The 18,282-nt window shown below is 46.3% G+C and overlaps 1 protein-coding gene across 6 annotated transcripts in view; it reads left to right on the top strand.

The window, feature by feature from the left end:
- Positions 1 to 18,282, top strand: part of STON2 (stonin 2) — a 159,280-nt gene that overhangs the window by 57,207 nt on the left and 83,791 nt on the right. For 5 of the 6 annotated variants that reach the window (XM_043472696.1, XM_043472694.1, XM_043472699.1 and 2 more), the window contains one exon: positions 5,185 to 5,379. The exons of the other annotated variant lie outside the window; for it this stretch is intronic. In XM_043472696.1, the coding sequence (XP_043328631.1) occupies positions 5,185 to 5,379 (195 nt within the window). The remainder of the gene's footprint in view (positions 1 to 5,184; positions 5,380 to 18,282) is intronic. 6 annotated transcript variants of the gene reach the window in all.

The following is an 18,282-nucleotide window of genomic DNA, read 5'->3' as shown; positions in this document are numbered from 1 at the left end:
TGGTAGCTCAGACAGTAAAGAATCCGCCTGCAATGCGGGAGACCTGGGTTCAATCCCTGGGTGGGGAAGATGCCCTGGAGAAGGGAATGGCAATGCACTCCAGTATTCTTGCCTGGAGAATTCCGTGGACAGAGGAGCCTGGCGGGCTACAGTCCATGGGCTCGCAAAGAGTTAGACAGGACTGAGCGACTAATCACCCTTTTGGAGTACTTCCTTTGTGCCAAGCATTTTGCCAAGTGCTTCGTCAGTATTAGCCTAATGCGTTTATGAGGGGGGCACTGTTTTCTGTTCCATTTTACAGGTGAAAACTCAGAAGAACAGATGTATTGAGTCACTTGCCCCAGGCTACAGGGCTGAATGCGCAGCAGGCAGTCTGGATCCAGAGTCCTTACGTACAACCCCATAGAAAAGGAGAGAAGGCAGATTTCTGTCTTTGTTTCTCTGTATTCCTTGCGGATCAGATGTGAAGCATCGTGATGACAGCAACCTGCTGCTCACCGGCCTAGCTGTCAGAGGTCTGGTCTTCCTCTGGGAGAAGAGTCAACTCGAGACTGAGAACTTTCTCTCACTGTTCAACTGATCTTGTGGCCTAAGGATATTCAATCCAGAAACTAAATACCATGATATATTCAAATTTGCTAGGCTGATAAATAAAGTGTATGAGACCAAATGAGAACAGATGGTAGGATGTAGAGACATCGCCTCTCCCAGCTACTTTGGTTTTTGTTGTTCAGTCCCTCAGTCGTGTCTGACTCTTCGTGACCCCACGGATTGCAGCACGCCAGGCTCCTCTGTCCTCCACTGTCTCCTGGAGTTTGCTCAAATTTATGTCCATTGAGTTGGTGATGCTATCTAACCGTCTCATCTTCTGTTGCCTCTTCTCCTCCAGCCCTCAATCTTTTCCACTGTGTCGGCTCTTTGCATCAGGTGGTCAAAGGATTGGAGCTTCGGCTTTAGCATCAGTCCTTTCAATGAATATTCAGGGTTGATTTCCTTTAGGATTGACTGGTTTGATCTCCTTACAGTCCAGGGGACTCTCAAGAGTCTTCTCCCGGCTTCATTATTCTTAGTTTTTCTTTCGAGGGAAATTTGAGAGTTTTAGCTAACAAACATAAAGAAGCTGTATCTGGGGACTTCCCTAGTGGTCCAGTGGCTAAGACTCCGCACTCCCAATGCAGGGGGGATGGGTTTGATCCCTAGTCACGGGAGTAGATCCCACATGCCACAACTAAGAGTTCAAACACCCGCATGCCACAATGAAGACCTGGTGCAGCTAAATAAATAAATATGGAAGAGCTAATGTGAAAATACAAATAGTTAAAATAAATTCCTTTCTTGAATAGTCTTTTGATATGTGGCTTTAATAAGCTTTATTAACTACTGAATAAACACAAAGGATCATATTTAAAGCGTGTGTTAAATTACAAAGGATGACAGTCCTGCCCACCACCCAGGTTAAAAAATAGAACACTGTCAGCACTCAGAAGCCCTCTGTCTCCCCACTGATCACGGCATCCTTTTTCTAGACATTCACTTCCCTCTGTCATCCTCTTCCTGGGTTTTATGATAACTGCTCTACTTTTCTTAACAGCTTTCCTGCACACGCATCTCAAATGATGGAATTGCATTTCATCTGTTTGTGAACCTTATGTAAATGGAGTAATACTTTATGTGTTATCCTGTGGCCAACTCCTTTTACACTTTATTTATGAGGTTTTTCGGTTTCATTACCTGTAGGTATAGTGTTTATTGCAGTGTATTCCATCTTAGTGAAAGTGGAAGTCTTTCAGTTGTGCCCGACTCTTTGCAACCTCATGGACTATGCAGTCCTTGGAATTCTCCAGGCCAGAATACTGGAGCGGGTTGCCATGCCCTCCTCCAGGGAATCTTCCCCACCCAGGTCTCCCGCGTTGTGGGTGGATTCTTTACCAGCTGAGCCACCAGGGAAGCCCATTCCATCTTAGTGATATTCCACAGTTCATTCACCCATGCTGTGTGATGGATATTGGAGTTATTCTACTTTGGGGCAATTAGGAACGTGTTTCTATGAGCGTGTTTTGTCTTTTCAATGAGCACACCTCTCCTAGTGAACACATGCAAGTGCAAGTGATTCTCTTGTTTAAAAATGTCTGAGGGAGCTGCTGTGCGCGGGTGTGTTTATCTTCCACTCGATCAGATGACTTTAAGAGCAGCCCATTTTCTGCGGGGCTTCCAGCTGACTTTCCTACCAGCCACACAGAAAAGCTGCCTTGGCTCCACTGGGACTGTATGGGGATGGTCACATTTCACTATTTTTGTCCCAGGGAGGCAGGGAGGAAGGGAAGGGTGAAGAGCAATGATAGCTCATGTGGTTTTAATCTGCATTTCCTAGATTACGAATGAGGTTGAGTGCTTTTTTCTACCCCCCCCTTTGCTTTACTTTTTCTTCCGTTTAGTTTTTTCTTTTCATAAAATGCCTCTTTGAGAGTATTTTTTGACGGTATTTCCCTTTTCCTTGCTGATTTCTAGGAGTTCCCTGTGGACACGACGTGTGGCCGATTCTTATCTCCTTCCCTGTGGGTAGTCTCTTTACTCTTTGTGTTTGCTTAGTCACTCTGTCGTGTTTGGCTGTTTTGCAACCCCACGGACTGTAGCCCGCCAGGTTCCTCTGTCCATGGGATTCTCCAGGCAAGAATACTGGGGTGGGTTGCCATTTCCTTCTCCAGGGGATCTTCCTGACCCAGGGATCGAACCCGAGTCTCCTGTGTCTCCTGCATCGCAGGCAGATTCTTTACCTGCTGAGTCTTTGGGGAAGCCCCCTTTTACTCTTCATGGTGACTTTTCATGAAAAGAAGTTCTTCATTTTAGTGATATGAAATTTGTTTATTTTTCTTTTATGCTTGCTGCTTTCTTGGTCTCAGTAAAGAAAATCTTTCACTACCCCCAAAATCATGACCACATTAAGCTGTTTGGTTGGCCAAAATGTTCGTTTGGATTTTCCATAAGCTGTAATGGATCTTTTTGGCCAGCCCAATATATGCCTCTAAAGAACATCTTATGTAGCCTTTCATACTTTGACATTCAGCCCACTTAGAACTGATTTTTCTGTATAGTGTAGAGTAGGAATCTAATTTCATTTTTGCCTTATAGTAGCATATTTTTCTTATTTCTATCATTTTATTTTAACGTATATTTACAAGTGCATTTATATTATTAAAATTTTGATTTCATTCATATCTAAAATGTGTGATTCTGCTTCCTAGAAGGGGAAAAAAGGCCATGCTAGGATTTTGCTTGAGAGTACAAAACTATAATCCAATTTAGGGAGAATTAGTGTCTTTACCAGGGCTTCCCTGATGGCTCAGTGGTAAAGAATCCACCGGCCAGTGCAGGAGACACTGATTCAGTCCCTGGGTGGTGAAGATCCCCTGGAGAAAGAAATGCCAACCCACTCCAGTATTCTTGCCTGGAAAACTCCATGGACAGAGGAGCCTGGGGGGCTGCAGTCCATGGGGTCATACAGAGTTGGTCATGACTTAGCACCAAAACAACAACAACAAACATCTTTTCATCGTCCGTTCTTTCAATCTATGAATATAGAATCTCTCTCCATCTATTGTAGGTCTTCTCTATGGCCTCTTAACTTTACAAGTATCTCCTCTGGGGCTTTGCCCATCTTTTGTTAAATTTATTACTACATATGCTTCATATTTTGTGTTGCTTTTATAGATGCTATATTGTTTTTTTGCTGGTTAAAGACTTGTAAAACTTTTAAAACTTTTGCTTTGCAAAGACTCTGTTAAGAAAATAAGGAGATGTTCATGTGTGCTGATGGGAATGTAAAATGGTCCAGCATCTTTGGAAAACTGTTCGGTAGGTTCTTATAAAACTAAACATGCAGTTACCATATAGCTAAGAAATTGTACTCTTGGGTGTTTATCCCGGTGAAATTTAAACTTATGTACATACAAAAATCTGTACATGAATGTTCATAGCACCTTTATTTATAAGAGCCAAGGACTGGAAACAGCCCAGGTGTCCTTTGGCCGATGAACGGTGCAACTGCCTGTAGTACATCCACACCATGAAAGGCTGCTCAGAAATAAGGAGGCGTGAAGCGTTGATATGTTCAACAACGTCAGTGAAAGTCAAAGACATTAAGCTGAGTTTCTTTCCTTTTAATTCTTCCTTCCCGGTCCTTAGTTTTTTCAGCGCTTGCTTTCAGTATTTGTCAGTGAACTTGCAATGAGCCTCTCAGGAGACACCGTGGAGGAGCCATGTAACACGCGATTGAGCAAAAACAAGTTAGCATCAGGAAACTCAAAAAAGGGCCTCTGCAAAATGGTTTCTGCTGAATTCGGTGTGTAGGGTTACAGAGACAAAGCCGGATCCTGTGCACTTCCCCATTAAAGGTGTTTTTCATTGTCCGGCAGGTCAGCAGCCCTGGTAGATCTCAATTTGTATTTGTAACAGACTGCAGACTCCAGTTACAGCCAAACTCCAGGCAAGCAGACACACATCTCATTCCTAGGCGAATACATGTGTATTCAAGTTCCTGACCCTTAACCCAGTCTAGCTCTAATTTTGCAGTGCGGGTTGGGGAGTTTTCTTGAGATTGCTGGTGCACCACTAAAAATGGAGGGAAAGGTAAGGGGAAGGGTGAAACTGCGAGCACTTTGTATCTGAATGAAGCTGCAACCTAGGTTAGAAATCTAAGTCGAGCCTAATGTATGAAATAGACACCCGGGGGGAACATACTGGATAGCACAAGGAACTCTACCTAATGTGCTGCGGCGACCTAAATGAGAGGGAAATCCAAAAGCGGGGGGATACATGTGTATGTGTGGCCGATTCATTCTGCTCTGTAGCAGAACCCAACACGACATTGTGAAGCAACTAGACTCCAAGACAAAGAAGATGAAGGAATGCAAGGAGAGCCTAAAATCGCACATATTCTCTGAAGAGCTAATCTTTGATTTGAGGCTCCTGAGACCTTAGTTATAGCACCAGTTTTTATCCAGACTCACTGGTGGGGTCTCGGTCAATTGGTGTTCCCTGTCTGTGTCAGGAGTGACACTCCCTGTCCTTCCTTGCCTTGTATGGTTGTTGAGATGTCAGAGGATCCGAGCAACATCAAAGTCAGACAAGCGCTAAAGATAAGCAGAGTGCAGCTGTTTACCCTGGATGCTTTCCGTTCGTCCCCAGCCACATCACTGACCATGCCCTGCTGGACCTGCCCTTCCTTCGACTCCCTGAGGAGATGCCCCCTGCCTTCTGAGAGCAGCTGGACCACGCATTCTGAAGACACCAGCAGTCCTAGTTTTGGCCCCTCGTACACAGACCTGCAGCTCGTCAGTGCTGGGGAGCAGAGTGGCCTGGCTTCCGGGGCCGACTCGACAGGTAAGACGGAGCCCCCGGCCAGAGGACTCTGCAAGTCACTTTTGGTGACTGCTTGCCACTCATCAAATCTCTGCAGGCAGCTTTGTTTGCAGAATGAAGTCAGGCGTAGTCATCCAGTGGTGAAAGCTAGAATCCTCAGTCTTTCAGAATTGCATTAGGGAAAAACACAGGCACACAGACTGGCTGGTTGGTTGGCAGGTTCTCACACCTGGGAAACCATTTGCCATGCTGTCTTAAGGGGCTGTTTTCTGACTGTTCTGCACAAACGCAGTTCCCTGTCAGCTTGTTTTCCCCTTGGGTAACTGAATGGTGTGTAATGTGCGCAAGGCTGAAGCTTTCATCCTACCACCTACGCGCCTCCCCTGTTCTGCAAAGGGAGGTTAGATTTAAGCGGAGAAAAAAGTCAACATTATGTGAAGCGGAATGAGAATCGGGCTGCAGCCGCTGTGTTCAGGCTGCAGATAATTTTGTTGTTCTGTTTATTCTTTTGCACCTGAATATTGAGTTAGCTGTGCACTAGTCTGAAATATCCCATGTTCTCATTTATGGCATTTCCGGTAGGTGTGTAAGCTGGACGCTTGCTGACTTTGCAGGTGGAGGTTGCCGGCCTGTCCCTAAGCTCTGTATTGTGGCTTGGGTTTACAACGGCCTTGGAAGGACATTGCCTGTGCTTAGGGTTTTGGCCATTTGGCCCCAGGGATTGCCTTCCTTTGAAAGGGATAGAGTTACTGATGGTTTCTCTGTGGATGAATTTACCCAAATATTGTCCGACAATATTTGTTTCTCCTTCTCCTTTGGGAATTTGTCTCTGGATCTGTTTTCCAATTTGGGGTAACAATTGTCCTCATGCTGTGTGCTCCTGGGGGTTTCTACAAGTGGAGAGAGTGATCCCTCTTGCAGACTAAAAGGTTCAGACAGGATTTGGTTTGGTATTTGATAATATTGCAAGGAATCCTGGTTTATGATGATCTCTTTCTGAAGAAGCCACAGTTGTTTATTGCGTTTTGTTTGCTCCAACACTCTCTCAGTTCTGGTTGATGCTCTGGGACCGATGTTCTTGGTCTGCGGCTGAAATACGCACCCATCTCCCCCATGGGGAGCATTTCATGGATGGAAGCGTCTCATGGACGGGACGTCAGAAGCTGAGGCCATGCTGGGCTCCCTTCACCTCTCCTTGCTCTCAATCTCCCGGCCCAGCCTTCCCTTGGAGGAGGAGGCATGCAGTGTATTTGCTAAAAGCACACAGAGTCAGACTGCTTGGGTTCGCATCCTCCTTCGGCCGTTGTGACCTTGGGCAAGATTCTTAACAGCTTTAGGACTCAGTCTCCCCATCTGAAAAATGGCCATAAGAGTAGTACTTACCTCTGCCAACTTACTACTCAGCCCAAGTGGGACAGTTTGTGTATAACAGTTACATAATGCCTGACACAGAATAAAGGCCCATCGAGGATAATTTCCTCCCTCTCCTGCCCCAGGGTTCTGGTTGTTTAAAAGAAGTAGAGGTGGGCTTCTCACTGCAGGGAGAGTCAAGATCGCCGGACTCAGGTTGATTTTTTTTTTCAGTCTCCTCTTAAGTGAAAATCGCTTTCATTCCTAGAGGTTCAGATGATGAAGATCAGAGTCCTAGGCTGAACTGAACGTTTCTCATTGGTTCCCAAAGCTTATAATTGTGTTCAGTAACTGCCTTTTTGTAGAGAAGGCCTCCCCCCACCTGTCTTTTGGTCGGGGTCCTGGCGGGAAGTGGATGGTGCCCTCAAAGGGGTTCACCTGAAGGGAGTTTAATGCAATGACCTGCTTACAGCGGCAGCAAGAGCTAGAGTCACGAGACAGGGCCTGCCCCACAGGTTGCAAGAACAGCACCCCTGCCAGGGGCTCGGGGGAGGGGGGAGGGAAATAACCCCCCCGAACTTGTGCTGGTGCTCCCATCGGCAGACCTCATCAGAAACCAAAGGGCGCAGAGCTCGTAGCGGTCAGCCACCAGACTACAGAGCAGGTGTCGGGGGGGTGGAGAGTGGCTTTGGGGTGAGGGGGTGAGGTGAACAAGTGGGGAATGGGATGGGGCGAGGCTGATGCTCGTGGTCCCTCTCCTGTGTGGAGTGGGATTGCGGTGGCCCCGGCTGGCTTACCTGGGCTCTGTTGCTCTGTACCCCCTGTAGCAAGCCCTGCCCCCTCCTTGCCCCCCGGGGCAGCTGTTCTGTAGAGGGTTGGCAGCGTCTCCGGGCAGGCCCCGATTCCCACCATAATTGTGGAAGGAGAGACTCTGTGATCAGCCTACCCCTCTCTTGTCATTTTCTCACCAAGGGGATAATTAGGAGGAGGAAGGCAAGCATCCCCCAAATCCCTTCACCTTGGTTAAATCACAGGCTGAGGGCAGAGCTGGAGAGCCGTGTGGATGTCTGCTCTGGGGTTCAACTTGCCTGGGCAGGTGGCGCAGGTGGGAACAGGCCAGACCCCCAGTAACACCCCGTCTCCCCGGGGCCCCCTTCCCCTGGATGACAGGCACACCTCGTTGTCTTCAGCGGTCAGAGCAGCTCTGGAAGGCCACTAGTTTTACCTGAGCTGATAAACAGTCAGAGGGGCCAAGAAATAAAAATCCAGCCTTCTGCCCTGGCAGTCCGCGGCAACCCAGGGAAGAGAAAATACAGAAACGTTCGCCAGCACAAGCTGCTTCGCGTCGTGGGTCTGCGTTTTGGTTTTGTTTTATGCACAGGAAAGGCGTTGGTTTTAGCGTGGGATCAGAATGCTCGGTCCAGTGTGCAAACAGAGGCATGTCATGCTGGGCGAAGCACACAGCAGGTGTTTAATACTTGTCTGTTGCACGGCTCCTTGGATGAAAGGAGTAGGATGGCAGGGGGTGAGACTCACCTGCATCCCAGACATCTGTATCCCACGTGGATCTGAGAGTCCAGCATTTCTCCCAGGTGTGTCCACGCATGTGTGTTAGTTGCTCAGTCGTGTCTGACTCTTTGAGACCCCATGGACCGTCGCCCGCCCGGCTCCTCCGTGGAATTCTCCAGGCAAGAATACTGGAGTGGGTTGCCGTTCCCTTTTCCAGGGGATCTTCCTGACCCAGGGATTGAACCCGGGTCTTCTGCATTGCAGGCAGATTCTTTACCGTCTGAGCCCCCAGGGAAGCCCAAGTGTATCCCGTGCAGCAGCCTAAGAAAAACCAGAATGCTGGAGGCTCCGAAGAGTCGAAACATGTATTAGCTTGTTATAGGTTTTGAAGAATCCTGAAATGATGTATGTTTACCTATGGATCCACATATATGTATAATTTGTATTTGTGTGTGTGTATAGGTGTATGTCCAGGCTTCCTTGGTGGCTATGGAGTCACAAAAGAGTCGGACACGACTTAGCGACTAAACAATGTATGTATATACACACATACCTATGTTTATGTATTCAAATAAATTTGGTCTTCCATTCACCCATAGTGCCTACCTGGTTACCTGGTCAGATCTCAAGGTACAGAAACCCAAACATACATAAATTCGCAGATTTGAGCTGGAAGCACATGCCGTTGCTAAAGTGTTGGGAATCCAGAGAGAAACCAGAAGGAAATAACTTGGACAAACTTCCCTAGATTTACAAAGGTCGCTCTACTCTGTCTCACGCTCTGCTATACCTTTTGGCCTTTTAAAAAATTCTCATTCAATAGACTCAAGACTACATTTTGCCAAACATTCTTTGTATTTAAAACCCTTGTGGGCTTTAAAATAAATGTAGACCAGATGTTCTCAATTTATTTGCATTTAACTGATCACAGTGGAATTCTGCCAGAGCAGTAGGATATCCCCAGGGATTTTTTTTTTTTTCTTAGACACAAATGTTTATGATGGGTAGAAAGCTTTGGATTCAAGAGCTCACTTTTTTGTGACAAGCATTTATTAGATGCTCAGAAAGTTTCTGTTTTCAATAATTGGTTAAGGATGATATGAAAGCATCACAGGGGCTGTATGCCTCTTTGCAGGACGTAACATGTTTCTCTCTTGCCTGCTTTGTCATAATCCTGCTGCCTCTGGTAGAACACTAGGTTCATGGGCCCAGAGTCCCAGTAAACAGTGATTATCCTTGAGCATGATGGGGCCACAGGGGATGATGGGTTTTTTTAATTTTGATTTATCGTATATTTATTTTTGGCTGCTCTGGGTGTTTGTTGCTGCACGCAGGCTTTCTCTAGTTGCGGTGAGTGGGGAGCACTCTAGCTGTGGCTCGCCGGCTCAGCTCGCTTGCAGCGTGTGGATCAAACCCGTGCCCCTGCATTACCAGGCAGGCTCTGTGCCACTGTGCCATCAGGCCAGTCCCCGATTCTGGTTATTCCTAAGGCACATTTGTATTTTATGATTTTCTTTTTGCCTTGAATATATTTTGTGTGGAAGACAAAATGAGTTAGCTTATTTTAAAAATTCTTTACCCAGCTACAAATATCAGTGATAACTTGTATTCCTCTTGAGTATTAGTCTCCTCAAGATTAAAGGACAGTAGAACATACTTTTAAACAAACTACATCTTTTTCTCTTGTGATTGAAAGTAAAAGTTGCTCAGTCTTGTCCGACTCTTTGCAATCCCATGGACTATACAGTCCATGGGATTCTCCAGGCCAGAATACTGGACTGGGTTGCCATGCCCTCTTCCAAGGGATCTTCCCAACCCAGGGATCAAACCCAAGTCTCCTGCATTGCAGGTGGATTCTTTACCATCTGAGCCACCAGGGAAGCTATCAGGGAAGCCTGTCTCTTTCATTAGCAAAGATAAATTTGTCCCCATTTCTGCTTTTAGGATGCCCAGGATCCTTGATATTCTTCTTCTTTAAATTTTTTTTGGGGGGGGTAGAAGTCACATGATATAAAGCATATTACTTTAACCATATTTAACTGTACAGTTCAGTGGCACGAAGTTCATCCACATTGTTGTGCAACTCTCAGCGTCCTCCATCTCCTGGATTTTTCATCTTCCTAACCTGAAACTCGGTCCCCGTTAAGTACCAACTCCCCACCCCCCCCCACCCCTGGTATCTACCAATGTACTTTCTGACTCTATGAATTTGACTATTCTAAGTACCTCACAATCAGTAGAAGCAAACAGTATTTGTGTACACCTAGTGGTAAAGAACCTGCCTGCCAATACAAGAGATTTAAGAGACGTGGGTTCCATCCCTGGGTCAGGAAGATCCCCTGGAGGAGGGCATGGCAGCCCACTCCAGAGTTCTTGCCTGGAGAATCCCGTGGACAGAGGAGCCTGGCGGCCTGTGGTCCATAGGGTCGCACAGGCTTGAACACAACTGCAGCGACTTAGCACACACTCACACAGTGTACATTGGAATGCATTTTCCAGATTAACTTAGTATTGGCATACAAACGGCTTGTACCTTCTTTTTTTTTTTTTTCCACTGTGCTATGGTTTGTTTCCATTCGGTTGTACATTTTGGATTTAAATCAGTATTTCAAAACTCTGATGATTGCTTTCTTTGAAAGTTTCTCCAGAGAGGTTCAAAAGTTCCTCAGAAACACACTTTTTTTTTGAGTAAAACTGGTATTTTACCTGTCATTGCAAATACAGAGAAGATTAAGATATATGACATCTGTCTATGAAGAATGGATAATCTGCAGGCAAATTTTTGCCTTTGAAAGGATTATTATATATAACTTTAAAAATAGTTTTTATCTATAGAGCTTCAAGTATGTGCCGGAAAATAGTTTTCATTAACAGAACATCTAGTATGTCACACACATGTACACACACATTCAATCTTTACAATCTTTTAGATCCGTCTAGTCAAGGCTATGGTTTTTCCAGTGGTCACGTATGGATGTGAGAGTTGGACTATAAAGAAAGCTGAGCGCCGAAGAATTGATGCTTTGTACTGTGGTGTTGGAGAAGACTCTTGAGAGTCCCTTGGACTGCAAGGAGATCCAACCAGTCCATCCTAAAGGAGATCAGTCCTGGGTGTTCATTGGAAGGACTGATGTTGAAGCTGAAACTCCAATACTTTGACCATCTGATGCGAAGAGCTGACTCATTGGAAAAGACCCTGATGCTGGGAAAGATTGAGGGCAGGAGGAGAAGGGGACGACAGAGGATGAGATGGTTGGATGGCATCACCGACTTGATGGACATGGGTTTGGGTGGACTTCGGGAGTTGGTGATGGACAGGGAGGCCTGACATGCTGCTGTTTATAGGGTCGCAAAGAGTCAGACACGACTGAGCGACTGAACTGAAGTAGATATTACTATTTCATCTTATAGACGCAGAAACATGGCTAAAGATATGAAATCATCTGGCCAAAGGCACATAACTCTAAAGGGTAGCGTTGGGATTCAGTCCCAGTCTCTCTCCTCCGTATCCCCACCTGGTGCCTGGCAGTGAGAGGCTAGTGTTTGTGGACGCAGTGAGTGTGGACAGCGGTTGCAGACAGCCCTCCTGGGGCCTGGCACTGCTTCCTGTGTGCAAACCTCCCTCTGGGTCGATCTCACCGGATGGCAATGACTTACTTGTTCAGGAGTCCCCACTAGACTGAGACCTTCTTGGAAGTAGGAACCATGTCCTATTCATTTTATATTCCCACAGTGTGCCTGGCACATTGAAATTACACAGTGGATCCTCGTAGAATAAATTAACTATTCTGATAGAGGGCTGGAAGGCCTGTGTTCCCAATCCTACTCTCCAATTATCTAGGCTTAAGTGTATTTGCTAATTGAACTGTAACTTCATGACAGGGAAGAAGTAAAAGAGAACAGATAGTTACAGCTAGTGTGAAAAGATGACTTTTTTTCCCTCCTGTGTTTTCAAATGTTAGGCATTTATCCAGTGGTGTCCATTCATTTTGTTTTCCAGTTTTTATTTGGATCTTATTATCAGCTTTTGGGCTTCCCAGGTGGTTCAGTAGTAAAGAATCCATTTACCAATGCAGGAGATGAAGGTTTGATCCCTGGGTCTGAAAGATCCCCTGGAGAAGGAAATGGCAACCCACTCCAGTATTCTTGCCTGGAGAATTCCATGGACAGAGGAGCCTAGTGAGCTACCATCCATAGGGTTGCAAGAGTCAGACACAACTTCAGTGACTAAAGAACGGCAACAAATCATGTTTTAAAATGTATGTGAATGTATGTGTGTGCAGTGGGGGATTCTCTGTTTGGTATCTCAGAACCTCACTTACCCAGAATATGTCAGAGAGTGCAAAGAAGGTGATTTGGGGAAAGTTTTTTTGGGATAGTCCTTGTGACTTTTGAACCATCTGTGTAAAGCAAAATCTGAGGAGTGGCAGAGTTTTAGATGCTGTGCTCCATACAGATGATCTAAACCAGATCTTTTACAACCACTTGGTAAAAAAACAAACAAAACACTGTGACCTCCAACCAGAGATTTTGCAAGTCCCTTTTAGAGTTGCTAATGCACTAGTCCTGCAGAGGAGGTGACGGCTGCAGCGACTTTTATTGGTTGCCTTCCGAGGTGTTCTGTGTAGTGTTGGGATCTTCACCTTTGCCGATGATGACACCCAGAGGCACACATTAGTTAAGTGACAGAATTCGGATTGATGTCCAGGCTTGTTGGCGCTGTGCCGCTCCGCCCGTCCTGTAGCAGAGCTTTCTGCACGGACCACGTCACGGCACCTGGTCCTACAGGGCAGAGCTTAAGAGGCAGTGTTCTTCCAGTGCTAAACAGATGATCTAAACTAGATACCACTTAGAATTGGAAGACTCCGTGAACTTGGATGGGGCTCCCCTGATAGCCCAGTGGTAAAGAATCCACTGCAATGCAGGAGATGTGGGTTTGATCCCTGGGTCGGGAAGATCCCTTGGAAGAGGGCATGGCAACCCACTCCAGTTTTCTTGCCTGGAGAATCCCATGGACAGAGGAGCCTGGTGGGCTACAGTCCATGGGGTCACAGAGAGTCGGACACAACGGAGTGACTGAGCACATGACCTTGGATAATAGGTTGTTATTGTCTCTCACCTCAAGGGAGGTTAGTAAAATGAGCCTTTCCTTCACTTAATCATCAACAGAAATCATAGATATTTTCATAGCACATTATAAATTTTGACAGATTATCTCAAACTATCATTTATCTCACTGCAGCTTAGAGATCATGGTAGTTATTGACTGTATTGGGCTTCCCTGGTGGCTTAGATGATAAAGCGTCTGCCTGCAATGCAGGAGACCTGGGTTCGATCCCAGGGTTGGAAAGATCCCCTGGAGAAGGAAATAGCAACCCACTCCAGTACTCTTGCCTGGAAAATCCCATGGATGGAGGATCCTGGTAGGCTATAGTCCAGAGGGTCACGACTAGTGGCTGTATTAATGGTGGTATTAATATTCTGCTGTCATCCAGGTAACACGCGTGGTGGCTTGGACTAGGGCAGTGAACTCGGTTAGTGCCCTGTTAGTAACTGAACAGATTCAAAAGACCTCTAGGGGACTGCCCTGGTGGTCCAGTGGTGAAGAATCCACCTGCCAATGCAGGGGACATGGGTTCAGGTCCAGGATCTAAGATCCCCCTGCCACGGGGCATCTGAGCCCCTGTGTCAGAGCTACTAAGTCCGCTCTAGAGCCTGTGCTCCGTAACAAGAGAAGCCACCTCAGCAAGAATCCCGAGCGCCGCGTCAGGGAGCAGCCCTCTGCTCACTGCAAGTAGAGAAAGCCCACAGGCAGCATTGAAGAGCCCGTGCACTGCAACGAAGACCCAGGGCAGCCAGAAATAAATAAATAGCAACACTTTTAAAACCAGACATTTAGTGTTTAGAAGGGACAGAGTCCCCATCACACAACGTGTTCCACCTCCATGTCTCCACTCTTGATTTTTATCCTGAATAGCTCATTTTTTCCCCCCAACATGACAAACCTACTGCTGGTTTAAAATAAAACTCAAGTGATGTTTTTTCCCATGAAGTCCTTACTTTGTGCTAAGTATGGCGTTCCAATGAAGCCACTCCAAGCGGGTTCTGCCTGAGCTTTACCTTAGGTCCCCGTGTGTCTATCATCTCTTCTTCCTTCGGTTGAGGGTTCTTTGCGTGGAAGTCATTTCCCTACAGGCTCAAGTCCCCCAGGGCAGCAAGGGTGTTTCCATGTTCGAATCACTCCTACAGTCTGGTCTCCAGCACAATGGCAGGAATGAAGGAGGCATTGATGAATGTTTTTAGTTATTTCTCTCCTTTTTTGCTACATTGCATCAACATTATGCCCTTGCCTCCAACCTCAGGGGCGGAGAGGCTGGGAAACTTGCCTCAAAATACCTTGGTCCCGGGTACTCAAGTCTAGAAAAAGAAATTGAGAAAAATATTGGGTTGGCCAAAAAGTCTGTTTGGGTTTTCTGTAAGATGTTCCAAAAAAACCTGAGTGAGATTTTTGGCCAACTCACTAGGAGTGAGTTCCTCTGGTCATAAGTTTGATTTAATTTACTCACTATTTTAAGTGTAAGCTTATTGGATCCACCTGTGAAGGATGGTGTCGTCCCCTTTAAGTGGCTTCCCAGGTGAGTGATTTAACACCACTAATTTGATTTAAGACAGAAATTGCTCACTAAAGCTCTTGTGCAAACCATTCAGCACCTAGCAAAGTCAGGCTTCCAAGAGGGAAAGCGCTGCTTTTTTTTTTTCCAATAATAAGACTTTAACTGGAACTCAGCAAAATAACAGTGGGCATAAAATGCTCAAACCACAGTGGCCGGCACACAGGCCCTCTCCAGGGTGTGTTATTAACCCCGAGCCTCTGGAAATGGATGTCTTCATGTTTGGTTTGGAATCATAGGGGTTGGTTTGGATTCTTTAGCCATTAAAGTTAGAAAAAATGTAAGAGATTATTTAGTAGAATTTCTCCCATTTTACAGGCAAGAAAATCAAAGCCTGGAAAGTATTAGCAACAGGGTCAGGCTTTGTCATTCCCGGTCTCTCGCCCATTCTGTGGCTTGTTTGGAAACCTGAGAAGGACTGCCTTGGTGGTCCAGTGGTTAAGAATCCACCTGCTGATGCAGAAGACAGGAGTTCGATCCCTGGTCCCGGAGGATCCCACCTGCTCTGGTGCCACAAGCACTGAGTCCCCGCCCTAGAGCCTGTGCTCTGCAACGCAGAGAAGCCGATGCAAGGGGAAGCCTGAGGACTGCGATGGAGGGTGACCCCCGCTCGCTGCAGCTAGAGAAGGTCCATGCTGCTGCCGCTGCTGCTGCTAAGTCGCTTCAGGCGTGTCTGACTCTGTGCAGCCCTATGGACAGCAGCCCTCCAGGCTCCCCTGTCCACAGAATTCTCCAGGCAAGAGTACTGGAGTGGGTTGTCATTTTCTTCTCCTGAGAAGGTCCGTACACAGCTACAAAGACCCAGGACAGCCAAAAATAAATAAATAAAAATTTAAAAAAAATTCTGAGAGACTGGCCAGACATAACTGATTATTTTTCCTTTTATTTCTCTCGGAATGTTTCATCTCTTCCCTCCCACCCTACTTCCCTCCCTTCTTTTCTTCCTTTTCCTGAATTAAACAGTGAACCCCTCTTTCTTGAGACTTCAGTTCATTCCTGGAAATTTAAACGCAGTGGAACGAGTGGAGATGGAAGCCCTGAGATCCAAGAAGACAATTTTTCCCTTAATGGGAAGTTTGACACCTTAATGAACTGTGACCACAGGAGGTCTCTTGACTCCCAAGCAAATATGTCCTGGTACTGAGGTTCGGGTAGGACACGATCTGGTCTCTGTGATTCATCTTGGGGGCTCTTGGGCAATAAGATGCCGGCTGTCTTCTCTTTGAGATCTTCTTACAGACCTCTTCTCCCCCACCTGACTTTGCCTTGGGACCATCTCTTTCTTCCAGTTCTCAGAGCTTAGAAACCTCCTTGTTAATGTTAAAATGGGGCTTCCCTCATAGCTCAGTTGGTAAAGAATCCGCCTGCAATGCAGGAGACCCCGGTTCAATCCCTGGGTTGGGAAGATCCGCTGGAGATGGGATAGGCTACCCACTCCAGTATTCTGAGGCTTCCCTTGTGGCTCAGCTGGTAAAGAATCCACCTGCAATGCGGGAGCCCTGTGTTCGATCCCTAGTTTGGGGAGATCCCCTGGAGAAGGGAAAGGCTACCCACTCAGGTATTCTGGCCTGGAGAATTCCATGGACTGTGTATAGTCCATGGGGGTCGCAAAGAGTTACACATGACTTTTTGTTAAAATAGACTTTTTTCAAAAAATGGGACTTGATTTTTCATGTTCATTTCAAGGGAGACAGTGAGTTTGCCACATAACTTGGGTCACGTGAGGACACGGATGATACTGCTGTAAAAGGGCAGCTGTCCTGGGGAGAATTCACATCTGCCAGGAGCCTCCAGAACACATTCCCGTCACCGCCCTGTGGTTCTTCTGGCAAACCCAGAGACGCGCTCTGCACGGGGTTATAAACAGCCGCAAGATGTCAGCCCTTCCCAGTGGCAGCCCCAGCGTGTGCGTCGGCTGTCAGTGGACACGTGGCTTTTCCTTAGCCTCGGGTGGGATGCCGGGCCTGTTTACTAGGGTTGTCATGACACAGTTACCACATCCTGGGCGGTTTCAACAACAGATGTTTATTTTCTCACGATTCTGGAGCTTTTAGATGCCCAGAATCAAAGCATCAGCAGACATGGTTCCTTCTGAAGCCTCTCTCCTGTTCCTTCACATGGTGTTGCCTGTGTGTGTGTGGGTCTGGGTCCTCATCTCTTGTAAGAATGGTTATACTGGACTAGGGCCCATCCTAATGACCTCATTTTAGCCTAGCTACTCCTTTGGTAGCTAGGTGGTGCTAGTGGTAAAGAACCTGCCTGCCAATGCAGGAGACGTAAGAGACGCAGGTTCGATCCTTGGGTCAGGAAAATCCCTTGGAGGAGGAAATGGCAACCCACTCTAGTATTCTTGCCTGGAGAATCCCATGGACAGAGGAGCCTGGCGGGCTACAGTCTATGGGGTCGCAGAGTCAGACATGACTGAAGTGACTTAGCACACATACACATATCTCTTTAAAGACTCCGTCTCCAAAAAAGGTCACATAGTGAGGTACACAGGGTTAGGATTTCAGCATATGCATGTTGAGGAGGATATATAAATCAGGCCATAACACTATGCAAGCACAGTCTCAGAGTCCTCTCCAGCCCTGCCTGAGATAGGCAGATTGATGTTATGAACCTGTCTTAAATTGTCTTCCTGGAGTCATTACTGCCCTTGTTACTTGCTATGGAAATTGGATTTTGGGGTCCAACACTCCACTTAGGGCCCACTTCCTGTAGTTACAGTAAGGAGAAAGGAGTTTATGCTTCATAAACCCCTCAGTCAGACTTTTTGCCTGCTTACCTATTGAATGGCTTGCTCGTTCACGAAGGGGTTGGTTTCTCCTGCTGGACTCATTGGCTTACATGCCGACTCAAAAGTAAATGTAATAGTTCACAAAAGAAGAAATGCGGCATTATGCAAAAAGATGATGATTCCTATAATCAGTTGTGCAGATCAACAATGATGTCCATCAGCTTGGTAAAGTTCAGATGATTGGGAGTGTCTAGTGCTGGCAGTGGAGAGCTGGGAATTTGCGTACAAGGATCGCAGAAAGACCTTTCTGGAGGGCATTCTCGCTACTGGTGTCAATTTAAATGTCACTCTTTAATAATTAGTTTATCCCAAGGAAATAATTCAATATGTGCCTATATGTGCAAAACAGCACCATTTGTACTAGCCGGAGCAAACAAGCAAAGCCCAAATGTCAATGTGAAATGCTATGCAGCCATGGGAAGTGTTCCAATTATATTAACTGAAAGAGGCAGGCTAGAGAATAGAATGTATAATTATTTTGTTATACTGGTCTATATATGTATATGTTAGTCTCTCAGTCGTGTCCAACTCTTTGCAATCCTCTGGCTCCTCTGTCCATGGAATTCTCCAGACAAGAATACTGGAGTGGGTTGCTAT

The sequence above is a fragment of the Cervus canadensis genome, chromosome 6, assembly GCF_019320065.1.
Source record: "Cervus canadensis isolate Bull #8, Minnesota chromosome 6, ASM1932006v1, whole genome shotgun sequence".
Classification (NCBI taxonomy): domain Eukaryota; kingdom Metazoa; phylum Chordata; class Mammalia; order Artiodactyla; family Cervidae; genus Cervus; species Cervus canadensis.
This window is presented reverse-complemented; position numbering and strand designations above follow the sequence as displayed.